The 13,008-nt window shown below is 46.7% G+C and overlaps 3 protein-coding genes across 3 annotated transcripts; 1 reads left to right on the top strand and 2 right to left on the bottom strand.

Moving 5' to 3' along the window:
- The first annotated feature begins 141 nt into the window (after positions 1–141).
- F4807DRAFT_409012 (VMA21-like domain-containing protein) lies at positions 142–1,674 on the top strand. Its single transcript, XM_047996495.1, has 3 exons — positions 142–755; positions 891–982; positions 1,067–1,674. Exons 1-3 carry the CDS (start codon positions 643–645, stop codon positions 1,198–1,200), a joined length of 339 nt encoding a protein of 112 aa, XP_047858294.1. The 5' UTR covers positions 142–642; the 3' UTR covers positions 1,201–1,674.
- Positions 1,675–2,021: 347 nt separating this feature from the next.
- On the bottom strand, positions 2,022–4,261 carry F4807DRAFT_199412 (uncharacterized protein). The gene is made up of 4 exons (XM_047993795.1): positions 3,246–4,261; positions 3,089–3,172; positions 2,872–3,036; positions 2,022–2,805 (listed from the first exon to the last, which is right to left on the bottom strand). The coding sequence occupies exons 1-4, from the start codon at positions 3,589–3,591 to the stop codon at positions 2,210–2,212; spliced, it is 1,191 nt and encodes a 396-aa protein (XP_047858293.1). The 5' UTR covers positions 3,592–4,261; the 3' UTR covers positions 2,022–2,209.
- Positions 4,262–10,016: 5,755 nt separating this feature from the next.
- On the bottom strand, positions 10,017–11,302 carry F4807DRAFT_199311 (60S ribosomal protein L33). Its single transcript, XM_047993794.1, has 5 exons — positions 10,863–11,302; positions 10,703–10,712; positions 10,437–10,532; positions 10,282–10,382; positions 10,017–10,217 (listed from the first exon to the last, which is right to left on the bottom strand). Exons 1-5 carry the CDS (start codon positions 10,885–10,887, stop codon positions 10,120–10,122), a joined length of 330 nt encoding a protein of 109 aa, XP_047858292.1. The 5' UTR covers positions 10,888–11,302; the 3' UTR covers positions 10,017–10,119.
- Between the last annotated feature and the right edge of the window lie 1,706 nt (positions 11,303–13,008).

Here is a 13,008-nt window from a genome sequence, read left to right as displayed (position 1 = left end):
TCCCTGAGCGCGCTATCAGCTGACGTGGGGAAACGTTTAATTGACCAAACTAAGTACCTAAGTACTTTGACGAGCCGAATTACCGGTATAAAAATAATATCTGCATGTAGTAAGCTAAATATTGAACTGGACAGAATTGAGGAAAGAATGGAAGATATTTGGGAATATCTGGTTAAGCTCCAGAAAATATCCACGGCGAATTTCTTACGTGGGTTCCTCAAGCCAAAATTAACTGAAGACACAAGTGCTGGAACTCGGAAAGATACATACCATGTACTTGCATAAAATACATAATTTCTCCTAGACAAGGCAGGCAATGCACATACTCTGGTGGTAGATCGTGTTAGAAGAGCTTCCTTTATGAATAGCTATCCCAATCATCTTCCCTGCGCAATTGACGAAACCGTTTCTTAAAGATACAACTCGCCTTGCTAACACATTAAATATAACGTCCAATTGAATTTAAAGTACGAATGTACTTGGTGTATATGGGTACACAGATCCACCCTCTCCACTCCTGTTCATTGATTCTTTGAGCCTCATCGAACCTTAGCACAAACCGTAATACAAGCCATCGGGTCCAAGCATTGTCAATCTTTATCAATTTCCTAGGCAGCCTCAAAGAAAACAATAAAAGCCATAATGGCAACTCGTCGTATCATATCTACCGAGAAGACCATCCTCGACAAAGATGACGATGACAATGTTGGTTCTGCCGGCCAACAGTCGAGTAGCACCGCGCCGGCTGTTCCCATGTAAGTTGTACAGCTCCAAAGCCTGAACTACCACCCTCCCTAGTTCTCTACAATTGCTCATCTTCTCATATCCATTCATATCTCTCTGTCGAAGTGAACGATTTTGGATTTGACCTAATCTAACATCATCACCAGGGATGTCATTCTCAAGCTTCTAGCTTTCACCCTTGCCATGGTAGTGATGCCAATTGGCTCCTACTTCTTGACGGTGAACACTGTTTTTAGAGGTATAAACAGACGCCCTACTACCTGTCTCTTAGTCGTATCCCAAATCGACTCGCATGTTTTAACGTCGCTAACATCTGAACCAGGAAATTCTACGTATGCCGGTGGTCTAGCGGCTATTATGGCAAATGTGGTCTTAGTTGGATACGTGATCGTAGCTATGAACGAAGATCAGTCAGACCAACTCGAAGCAAAGAAGAAGGGGAATAAGAAAGAGTAGTTGAAGAAGCTCGGAGGCTTGGTTCAAGGCGTTTGCTTATTGGAACTAACTCGCTGTGGACGAAGATAAAAGTTGAGAGAGTGTCGGACCAAAAATGAGATATTAGGATGTTAGGGAAGCGCCGCCACATACCCCAAAGTCCAAAGGTATCATCCAGAAAATTTGAGGCATTATGTCTAGGTGTCTACACAGGTCCATCGATGTTAGCGCACTTAGCTAGGCATGTAGTGTAAGCGCCATGATGTACGCAGCAGTTATCTCCGCAACGAAACCATTACACTGAGTAATCGTCCTCCGAACTACCCGTCTATCCGCTTCTTACATGTTTATATGAGTGTTCACGTCTTAAGACATCGTCTCACGCGAATACGATTCGTGGATACTTCGTGGGATTTCAACAAATCAAAATGTGCCAACTGGGCGTGACATTGCTACCTAGCAAATGGCTATTTATCAGAGCCATCGACGAGTCAACCCGCGCGCCTGTCCGATCTCTTCCCCCACCACTACCTCACAAGGGCCATATATTTCCTTGAGAGGATGATGAGGAAAGAGGGGTATTAAGGATGGGCAATAGGGTATATGACTAGCAAAGTTGCTCGTTCCTCCGTATATTCTTAACCTCATGAACATAACCGTCCTGCGATGCTAACTCCCCCACCTGATGCTACCCTATCATGATCCACTAAAACCTACTCCCCATATCCGCCGGTGTGAATGGATATCGGGTAGGGAGCCCAGCACCAACTACTTAGGTCCCGGGCCTCGTATGTACGTGGTCTTGGTCGTAAACTAAACCCTTCAACTCGTAAGACGAAAGTGAATCTCTTGGTGGTATCCGGTCCAATGATAAATCGTCCAAAAAGCTGTCGCCTAGGATGATGTCCCGTTTGTGTATGAAACAAGGAATCGATGAGAATGTCGAAATAGAGATAGGGGTATCTCAAGAGGTAAGTGGTGTGAAAACAATTCATCGCATACGCCGCCGATTCGCCCTCGCTTAGTAGACTCAGGATTTACTAAATCGTTTGAACCAACTCTTCCGCTTCTCCACTCCAGGACGCGATTCCGACTGCTCCTTAGGCACTGCGGCTTTGGAAGGCTTTCTTAATATGGTTCCGTTGCCCTTTTGCGGAACGGGCGGCGCTCCACCTAGGCCAAGACTTGGAGTTGTCGGTGCTTGACCGAAGCTGATACCGTAGTCATTGATAGGCTCCTGACGCTTGGGTGGTGAGCGACGATCGATCGAACTGTTGTCGCTTGTCGGGTCTGTCTGATATCCATTCGGCTCGCCTAGACTGCCACTACCAGAACCAGACGCAACCGTCTCATAGGATCGATGGTTGTTTGGCATGGGGTAAACATTCTTATCGGGAACCCCACGTCCATTGCCATTCGTATACGGATCCGACTGCATCCGCGAATACCTAGTTCTCGGCGCTGCATTGTTGCGACCGTACTGGCCACCATCGATCCCTTCGGAATAGCCCTCTCGCGGACCGTTCATCACAGATTGTCTGGGATCCATCATCATACTTTCCGGTCGGAACGCAGAATTTGGTCGCCCTCCATAATAGCTCTCTTGAGGGAAACGGGGTTGGTTGTCTTATTGATTTTTATGTGAGATTGTGCATATACTAAGAGAAAGGAATCAAGAAATCAGTTACTTACTTCCGTAATAGCTTCCTCGTCTGCTCCAATTCGCTACCGACTCTGAATCTGATCTGAGAATAGAATTGCGGTTGTATCCGCCATCGATAGCGGCCTCGAATGCTCGAATTGTGTCGAGGGGCCTCTCTAATCGACTTCGAGTGGGGTTCGATCGATCGGGATCAACTTCAAGGCAGGTTAGCATGAAAGTTGAAGCGAAGAAAGAGGTGATACTTACCAATTGGATTGCCCCAAATGTCCTTGTGTTGAAAAGATCGCAAAGGAGCCTGTCCAAAACCTCCCTTAGACTGCGCATCCATAGCTAGAATTCATACGTTAGCATACAGAACTGGCCCCTCCAGGCATATTCTCCACCACCAGAGCTCGTAACGTACCTGGTTCCGACTCAGTCAGCGCAAACGTAGGGTCGGTACTGCCGTGAAGTCTTCTGGCCTCCTTCTCTATGTGCGTCTCGGAAAGGTCAGCCTTGTGATGCGAGTTATTCGCGCTCTTCTGGCTCTTATCCGATCGGAAACTGAAAGCCCTCGACTTCGGTCGGACCCGCTCGGATTTCTGCGACTCGGGAGGCTGTAACGGCGGCGCTTGTTGCTGGCGTTGCTGTCGTTGTTGTTGTAGATAGCTTTGCTGTGGGGGAACGGGCTGTTGGTAGGATTCGTTGTGATATTGCCCTTGCTGCGGCGGTGCAGGCAATGGGTGAGGATTGTAGCTTGTAGACGCCATCTTGTCTAAAACGGACAGAGGCCTGTGTTTTATCGCCGTAGATCCCTGGAAAGAACCTGGAAAGGACAGGCTGATGGTGGAGTCCGAGAAGCTGGAGGTGACGGTAGAGTGGATCGTCCTTCGATTATGATATGCAAGGAAGCGATCGTGGGAGGTAATCCTGTGGAAATATGGCGGTCTTTACCTTATCTCGAGGCGCCGTGGGTTTGATTTGGTTTGATTTGGGAAAGCTCGGATTTTCTATGTGCTTTTCTGGGTTCCAACCTGCCGCTGAACGTATGTAGGTACTTTGTGATAAGAGCACCTATCCTTGCACGGAACAAGGTACAGTAGCTTCGCGCGGGACTCCCCGGGAATTTATTAGAAACGCCTTTGAAGACTTATTAAGCCAACACTGTGTGCTGGTGGTATCCGGAAGGAAGAGGGTTTCAAGAAGTTGGGATAATTAGAAAAGAAGGATGGTAGCCTTCTTGATATGATGAACCCGTCTCCAAATTTGACTGCGTGTTCGTGTGTGTGGCGCTGTCCTACCTACGTACGACTTTTTAAAATCGTGGTATGTAAAAAATCAGGCGCCGGTTGCTATTTTCTTCTAGCGGGTTGCTAGGAATGGGTGTACTGTATCTGTATCAACGAGGGTTGGTAGGCGGATTAGGTACATCCACCAAGCATCCAAGCTTATTAGTCGTCTCAGAATGGGGCAAGTTCAGGGAAGTGCGGTTTCGCGTGGCTGGGATGCGAGTTCAAGGATAAGGGTAATAAAGAGCGCTTCTCTGGCCTAGGCTGGCCTAAGTAGTAGGTATTTGGACTTTTCGGGCAGCGCCAGCAGTTACGTTGCCTTGTCAATCGCCTGTCTCGCCTATCGTCTGGAAGAAAAGTCTCCAATAAAATTAGGACCTGGACCGTCCAGCTGCGGTCGTATTTCACAATACCGTATCAACAACTCCGGCACCTTGGCGATTTCTTTATGTACCTAGGGGGTACCACGGTAGCTAAGAGGTAGCCTTTAAAAAGCCCAATGTAGGATGTGGTGTATTTGTGAATTTCTGATGGCGCGACGAATCACTGGATGAATGACTTAGTGGACCGAATGGTTAAATGAGTTGATTGTCTCTTTGGCCTCTCTGGTCTTTGAAATGTTTTGGCCTCCTCTTGCAATTGAGTTTGCGACCACTGTATATGAATTGACTTCAATTACTTGGGGTATTGCGGATAAGACCGTTTGACTCTCAATGTTGAGACGGCTTACACCGTTACACGTAAGTAAGCCTGATCAGTGATGGCTGGTATGAGTGTACAGTGACGTCAATTGACGATTTTCCGGCGCTCGTTACTTTTAAATGATTGATGTTTCAGAAGCGAACGTCGTAAGGATTCGCCTTATCCTTGCGGGCTTGTTTTTTCTTCGATCGGTTGGCTTGAGTCCTCAACTGGGAAGACTGATCAAGCTGTGGACAAGCTGGAAACTGGAGACTGGAGACAGCAGATCGGGCGGCCGTTGTCAGGTCGTAACAACGCTATGAATTCAATGGCTTGTTTAGTTGGAAGCGCTGCAAGCCCCCAGTAAGGTAGATCGCCGATTGGGTCCTTGAGTTGTACTTGATTAATTCATTAGGAAAATTAATATGTATTAAGTACTCGGTAAGACCAACTAGGAAGACGAATGAATTTTAATTGCGTTCAGATCAAAGCAAGCGAGTGTAAAGTAAGTGAGTGGAATAGAGGAAATAATGAGACACAACAGTTGGGAGTTGAAAAGTGTAAAGAAGAAAATATCTATCTACGTCGGGTTGTTCGGTAAGTCGAGATATCAATCGCATTAAGCAACTGATCTCGTCCCAGTCTAACGGAATCTTCTAAATTCATAAAACTCCATTACTCTTCTTGGAGGTCTTGGTAGTACTCTGGTACAGTACCCATGACATTGAAAGACATGGAGGCGAAGATGGAGAGATGCATGTCAGCTTTTTTTTTTTTTTTTCTTCTCCTGTGGTCAGTGTGGCCAATGTGGCGTGACAAGGGGTGACGAATGTCAATGTCCTTAAGTTTAGCTAGAAGAGGTACGTACTTGGTACTTCGATCACAACCATCATGGAACATTGCTCCTCCCTCGTATCGATAGCCGGGACAAGGATAATGGCTGGGCAGATATCATCATTCAAACATCCTTATCCACTCATTAAGGATCCCCATTCGGCTTTTGCAACATCTTTGTGGCTTCGAATTTATTGTTAGTTTCGACGTACATCACACTTAATCATTTCATCACCCAACTAATAAGATCACCTTAAATACCCTTAATTCGTCGTATGAGAACGAGGCCAGGGACAAATTTAACAAGTTTTTCAACTTTGCACTTTGGACTTTGACACATCAAGGCAAATAGGCGAATGGCAAATCCGTCAATCCTTTGTTGTCATGGAAAGCAACGATGATACATTGTCGGGTATCTCAACTCTCCGACCGCGTGCTAAGACTACATGCAAGTACATTGCTCTTACGCAGGTCTCACTCTATCTCGCTCCGCACCGAAATGTAACTCCATGTAGCTTCAACGTGCTTATCAGCAAAGCGGGAACTTCCTAAAAATTCAATCTATGTACCTACGTATCTATCTCCTAGCCAACACAGCAGCAGCAGCAGCAGCAGCAGCGCTACGGCAGCGCTAAAGAGCTTGCAGTACACCTTTTGAGTTGAACGCTAGCCTTGCCGTGATCGACCGATCTTAAACTGTCCTTGCCTAAAAGCGGAGGTGGGGAATAATAGCACAGCCCCCTGTTCCTTCCCAATGTATCATCATCAGCATGGGGAATACGAATTGGAATACGTCTACACGTGTAAAACTACTACCTACAGGATGGCACTTGCTAGAAATGCGGTTTTTCTCTTCCCGTTGTGGCGCAAGTTGAATAAACTTTCCGAAAACCCATAGCGGCTCTTCAATGGTTTCTCACCAAACAACCAAAATCTACATAAATCTACTAACGTCCTACAACGATTTGAACCTATCAAATCTATGCTTTGACACATGAGGGTCTCGAAAGAGACGGACCTTGACGATCAAGACAACTAGCAGAGTCGGTGCAGATTACTAACATTCGGCGCCGAGATATTATGAAAAGAGTGTCGATTGGATCTACGTACGTACATACATGCCTCCATGGCTAATATTCGCAAACAATTGTGCTTCTGAGAACATCCGAAGAAGACCAACAAATCCGACAGCGGTTGATGAGCCTCGACCTCGATATTTCTGGGGAGGATTACGAATGGGTATCATCACCGACCTGTCATTGTCCCCGAAAAAGTTTGGTGGCCTCCACTGCCACGCAGAGATCATCGCCAGGCTGGCCAGGGCAAAAACAACCATGCATATCGCCTACGTCCAAACATATCGCCAAGATACACCTGCGGAAGTACGCCAATTATATCGCCTTATGGTCACAATAAGATTGATCTGTACCTGAGCGTCTACATCTATTGAAGACATAACATCGGTTATGTAACTAACGTCAACTCAGATCTATGTAGGTGGCTAGCACTCCAGAATGTCGGTTCAAAATCACAGATCGTATTCGTGTGATTTACATATAGCTAGTCTGTGAGGGATGGTGCAACGGCACTGCTTACAAGAGGTCTAGCCGCTATGAAAACATCGGCTGGTCGAGTTGGAACCAAACTTTGGCTGCAGGTGTCTCGTACTACTGCATATACAGCTTGCATTGTACTATAGTAGCCCTAGGTAGGTTGCATACACATCCGTCCCTCCCGGATATCTCTTTTTCTCTTCTCCTCTGAGAGTTTCTACCAAATATCGAACAAGCTCGAGTTCTCCTCTACGATCAATCCTAGCTCCCCATGCACAACTGGAATCGGATTACGATGATACCCGCGACCATGAGCCACACGATTGTTTCATCAACGTACCCAAGGTTTCAATATATACCTATAGGTACATGAGCAATTCCTTTGGGAAGTGTTTTAGGGTGCACCAGTCCGGATTTGCATAAAAATACTGATAGGCAAGAGATTATCGCACATAGCGCATACTATTTTCAGCCCATGCCTGTTTAACAATAGCAATCTGCAGCCTCACCTCTCATTTCTTGGAAGCACCACCTACACCACCAACACATGTGGGAGGGCAGGCGGTATAGATTGGCCGCGCGGCAACCCCCAATACGACTCTATTCAAGATCGTCTCCCGAAAAAACAAGCAACGGCCAATGCAAGACAACAGAAAGATGAGATCAATTTGGGTTCCTATCTACGGATCCGCGACGCCACAGACCTTATCGCAGCTATTTAAGTCGACGAAGCTGCAGCCTTCTTCAGCTAAGAATAAAGCCTCCATCCGCCCCCGCCGAATCTAGGACGGCAGACCACGTATGACCGTAAGTTTCGTATATGTGCAGCTTATCGGCCGGTATGTAGGAGGTGATCTTGCAGACGCCAATGCCGAACGAGTTCGTCCCTTTGCGGCGGCTAAACGACAGGTTGATAGATGGATAAGTATAGACCTTGTTTATATGATTGGGTATTAATGGCAGCGGAACAACCGCTGGAATCTCTTATGACACGACTGCTGGATCGTTAGATTATGAGAATATACGCATCCATTGGCTGTCATTTGGTTGATACATATCTAGGACTAAGCAGAAACGATCTCTTGTTGCTTATAGAAATGAAATTCATGAGATTTTCATACGTATGGTTAGCGATCTCCATATTTTTGTAAGATAAATAGCCACAGGTATCAAATAGTATATTGAATCTGAATTGTGGAATGAGAACCTCGGCTTCTTATGAGAGTGACTTATACTGGGTACCTAGTAAGCCAATTCCAGTATATAAATCATCCATGGCTCCCCGCTTCATCAACCTACTTTCCACCATTACTACTCCTCTTGACGACAGCGTCCTGCTAGGGCACGATATTTAAGGTGTCCCAGCACTGCGGTAATCGAAACCCAAAACCAACATCAAACAAAACCTACACTGCCTACCTACCGAATGTACTCGCATATTCCATACGTCTCATGCTCACCGTCCCCAACTTAGGTCCATACCTACATACCGTACCTATATATATCTCAGATCTATGAGCATCAGGAACGGCCCGGGGCACAGGTTTCAACTTACCTACCGACTCATCTATCTTCGTCCTGTGACAAGCGTTATTGCCTTAGGTAGGTAGGTAGGTAGGTAGGTAGGTAGGAAAGTATCTATAAGTAGTAGCTAGGCACGGTATACAACAGCACGAGGGCCATAAAACTCCGGGGGCCCGTGGGACAACGGGTGCCCGCCTGGCCGTGTCACGGCCTTCTCGCGTTCTCGCTCGAAGATGCCCGTTCCCGTCTGCTGGTACCCGGGGTGCCTCCGCGTCGGCGGCTACCCGACGGCGTCTCCCGGATTTTAGTTTTTCGATGACGCTTTGACGTGTCGTGCCGGCTATTAGGCAGTTTTCCAATGGTCGTTTGAAAGACTCCCATGAAAATCTAAGTTGACATTTATCTCGAGAGCATCTTGTGGCTTAAAGGCAGCGAGTTTCGATGCAGTATTAATAGGTATACATGAGCTGTGCTAGAGTTAACTCCTAAGGTAGAGAGTCAAAAGAGCCAAGTCTTTGCTGGAAGAAACGAATGCTCGTGTTTAGATGTTCCTCCTTTCCTACCTCCCCCAGTGTTTTACACCGCTCGCTCTTGTACCTCCCGTGCCACGTGCTCAAGGGACTTGGATGACTTGGAAGGACGGCCGCTTTGGCTTGTCTAAGATATATTAAACGACGTCTCCAATTTGGACACAGGGTCTTATGAGTAGGTAGGGTCAAGACCTATTCATGGAAATCAAGTGGCAGTGGTTACTGCCGAATTTGTCTTGTCACCGTGTACAGCGTGGAACCCGAGATACCACGAGGCTCCCGGCGTTTCAGTCTAGCATATCCCTATCCATGTTGCATTAGTGATGATCTAATAGAAGTTTGCCTTCATACATAAGACGAGATGAATGACCAGTCCGAGTCATTCCGAAAGCATAGGAGCCGAAATCGATTCTCACTGCTGCTCCTCCTTGATCAGGCAGGGACCGAGGATTCCGGCATGGTCACACATAATCTGCTGGGACATGGGACTTTGATTTATCACTTTTTCATGATTTTGTAAATATGAGAAGAATGCCTCTGTATTGGATATGCCACCAGTGCCTTGATCTTCTAACTCATCTTTCGAGTCCAATCATCAATGCCATCCAGCCTCGACTTTCCCTCGGGAGATCGTTGGATAATCGAGGTATTATCAGAGAAGTCCGAGGTAATCGTCCCTAGCGTTCGCGGATCGAATGATCGTTCTCTCATGATGCGAAGACCGTGTCAAATTAGCAATTCACCGCAACATTCCGCGCAATTCTTTTTGGTATTCTTTCTTGATTTGTCGATGCTAGACGCAAGGCTTAAGCCTTATACCTTGCCTAACCCAGATGCAGCCAATCATGAGAACCGTTCCACACTACCAACTCCGGCCCTAACCCATCTTATATCGACGAAGGGTAAAGCATGATACGAACAGACGCGCCGAAAGATTTGGAAGGAAGAGGGGTAGCGAACTTGGCTCGGACAACGCCGGAGTTGCCTGTAAAGTTGTTAGTTAGGCAATTGCTCGGCAGATATAACAACGGAATGGTGGCAAGACGTACCGTGAGGCCTGGTAACCTTGCCCCAGATCACGCGGATCTTGGTTCCTCGGACCTCCTTCTGGCCCTTGTAGACGTACGCGATCTTCTTGCCAAGGTAGAAGCTAGTCCGATTGTTAGTATACGGGTCAAGTTGCGGTTTCATTCTCTAAACGTACTTGGCAGCGTCGGTGTCGTCGACGCCCTCGATCTTGATCAAGCTCGTCTTGGGGTGGGTTGTGTGTCGGCTACGTTGGTAGCTTAGGTGACGTCCCCTAGAATTGAAATTCCGGTCAGTTCTGGCTCTCGTCTCCAAAATGGGCGCCAATGCGAAATTGATGATTTCTCTCGGGAACTCAATACAGGACACAATCGTAATATCGGAGAACTTCGAGTGCTTGCGCGGAAGAGTCGGTAAATGATTTGTAATTCAAGAGCTACTCACTTGACGTATACTGCAGATAAGTTAGTTAGCATATGATCAACGATACGGATACAGTCTGTTTCCGAGTGAAACGGGCGAAGAAAGATGCGAGGCGCGAATAATGTGCATTACGCGACTGCGATTCCGCCAGATTAAATTGCTAGAAGACGGCGATACTCACATCTGTGACCGGCTTCAGAAGGCATCTTGGCTAATTTGTTCCACTACTCTCAGAAATCCAAAGGGGTATTGGGATCCGGGAGAAGTCTTTCGCAGTAAAAGACCTATGGGCGCTGGGCGAATTTCTGTCGTCGATGGTTGTGATGGCCAAATCTTAGAGTGGGTTCGGCTTGATGATGGACGTTGGTTGGAGTGGTGGATTGGTGTGAAAGCGTTAAGCGAGCCCTGCTACTGCACCACAGAAAAATTCAATTTTTTATTTTGGTGCGGTGGCTGATAAGTGGATTTTTGATTGGTAGCCACTTGTGGCTTGTCTGTGGGTTTCTACGTATCTAGGCGAGGCTGGGTGGGGTCTGCTCGACCAGATCGAGTCCCAGTGCCAGGTGTGGACTGGAGTTTAGAGGTGAAAAAAACCGATAACGTCTTAGATAAGCACCTCCGCTTATCGGCGGTAATAGCCTTAGTAAGGACCGGGAACCTTGAAGACCAGAGCGACGGAAATCAAATGTGAAGCCAAAAAGCAAGTCAATCAATACATTTTCACGATATTTGCTGGGCATTGTCAATATTATTAAAAGACCCCATCAAGCCCAAGTCAATTCAATCTGGCTGAGCTGGAAGGCCGAATGAAGTTTCACTTACATATTTTAGCTGTGAGCTGACGGTTTTATGAAACTACTAGACTGTTTATTCAGTATCTCCGTCATAAAACGCAAACCCATCATGCATTTGGCATAGGAGTATCTCAGATGCGAGCGAAGATGAAAGACTAGGTACATATATCGTATACCTATGAATATTCCTACTCCTATTCCCAGAGCGGAGTTACCAACCACTTGCCTCCAAGTCGGAGTTAAGTCAATCTCCTAAGCTTCCTGAAGCGATTTCTTAGCCCCACAAGAATCCTGCATGCTTACGGCTCTTGGATGTAAGCTGGTCGAGGTTTTATGTATCCTTACCAATTACCTTTGCCTGTTTTTCTAGAAATATCCATCCATCTCGCCTTGCTCGCCCTTACACCAAGACAACGAGCTCCGGACGACATGCAGGGACGACCCGGCGCTTACAGCTGGTCCCTTGCGATGTGCACGTTCCCAAACGCCTTGTAATCCTTTATTGATATACGATTCCATAGATGCCACGAATTTGTATCACTTCAGTTTACGCAGCGGTTATGCTCGGGCCCATGTAGACGCCTGAATCACTCATACCGAATCCCGAGAAGGCAAAGACAAGCTAGGAATTAGCGAAGACTATTTAATGCCACGTTCACCTTCGTTACTAATTTGTATTTATTACCACAAATCATCCTGTAAATAGCTGTGCCGCGGCTGCTGTGTGACGACAGCGGCACGGGGTGGGCTCTCTTTCCTGTCTCATTACTAGTCTATCAGTAATCCCTCAAGCATTTTGAGTGGGTGTGGCCGTTCGGTCTACAACCATCTGCCATCCTACTGTAACCGTTGCCATACCTGATAATTCCAGGTTCCCGTCTCGTTTGGAAGGATCGGGAGATATTAAAAAGACAAGATAGAGTTATACTTCGAAGAGGAAACGGACATATATGTCCTGCTGTTGGCTACCTGGGTAAATAGAGAATAGAACATGGTGTGAGAAAAGGAAGGGATATTTATCGGACTGGACTCTTGCCAAGATCATCCTCCAGGCACAAGTTCAAACAAGAGGCGCTCGCCGGTTCTCCCGAGCTCGGTTGGTCCATTCACCAGGTCTAAAAATTTACCCCGCGGTCGGCGCAACCTTGACCTCCTGTCCGCCAATGAACTTGCTTTTCCGTCGCTATTAAAGGCAAGCTTCTACGTAATTCTGAGATAGCTCATGCTGCTCGTCCTGCTCGTGGTAGGTAGGAGGCCCAAGTCGCCGCAAGGGAGTGATCTGAGTAAGCTCCCCCACTAAGGAATATAATACTGTATTCGGCCATTTGGCTTGTGCGGGTAGTTTATTATTCCTACAGTCAGTTTCAAATTTCAACCCTGAATAGGTATTTCCTTTTTCATATTAGATGGCTATTGGCCTGAACATCAGTACCAAATAAGAAAGAAATCTCCCTGCTGTTAATAAATTTCAACAGTGAATAGGTAGAAGTAGTCTTAGAAGTGTAAAAGCTGTTGAAGTTATGTGTAAGTAGG

Source organism: Annulohypoxylon truncatum (genome assembly GCF_022578515.1).
Source record: "Annulohypoxylon truncatum strain CBS 140777 unplaced genomic scaffold F4807scaffold_3, whole genome shotgun sequence".
Lineage (NCBI taxonomy): Eukaryota > Fungi > Ascomycota > Sordariomycetes > Xylariales > Hypoxylaceae > Annulohypoxylon > Annulohypoxylon truncatum.
This window is presented reverse-complemented; position numbering and strand designations above follow the sequence as displayed.

Coding starts and splice junctions, on each gene's coding strand:
- F4807DRAFT_199311 (XM_047993794.1), bottom strand. CDS start 10,887: ATGCCTTCTGAAGCCGGTCACAGAT. Junction 10,383..10,436: donor GACGACACCGACGCTGCCAA/GTACGTTTAGAG, acceptor CAATCGGACTAG/CTTCTACCTTGGCAAGAAGA. Junction 10,218..10,281: donor CAAGGTTACCAGGCCTCACG/GTACGTCTTGCC, acceptor ACAACTTTACAG/GCAACTCCGGCGTTGTCCGA.
- F4807DRAFT_199412 (XM_047993795.1), bottom strand. CDS start 3,591: ATGGCGTCTACAAGCTACAATCCTCACCCATTGCCTGCACCGCCGCAG. Junction 3,173..3,245: donor GCTGACTGAGTCGGAACCAG/GTACGTTACGAG, acceptor TATGAATTCTAG/CTATGGATGCGCAGTCTAAG. Junction 2,806..2,871: donor ACGAGGAAGCTATTACGGAA/GTAAGTAACTGA, acceptor AAAATCAATAAG/ACAACCAACCCCGTTTCCCT.
- F4807DRAFT_409012 (XM_047996495.1), top strand. CDS start 643: ATGGCAACTCGTCGTATCATATCTACCGAGAAGACCATCCTCGACAAA. Junction 756..890: donor ACCGCGCCGGCTGTTCCCAT/GTAAGTTGTACA, acceptor CATCATCACCAG/GGATGTCATTCTCAAGCTTC. Junction 983..1,066: donor GGTGAACACTGTTTTTAGAG/GTATAAACAGAC, acceptor CATCTGAACCAG/GAAATTCTACGTATGCCGGT.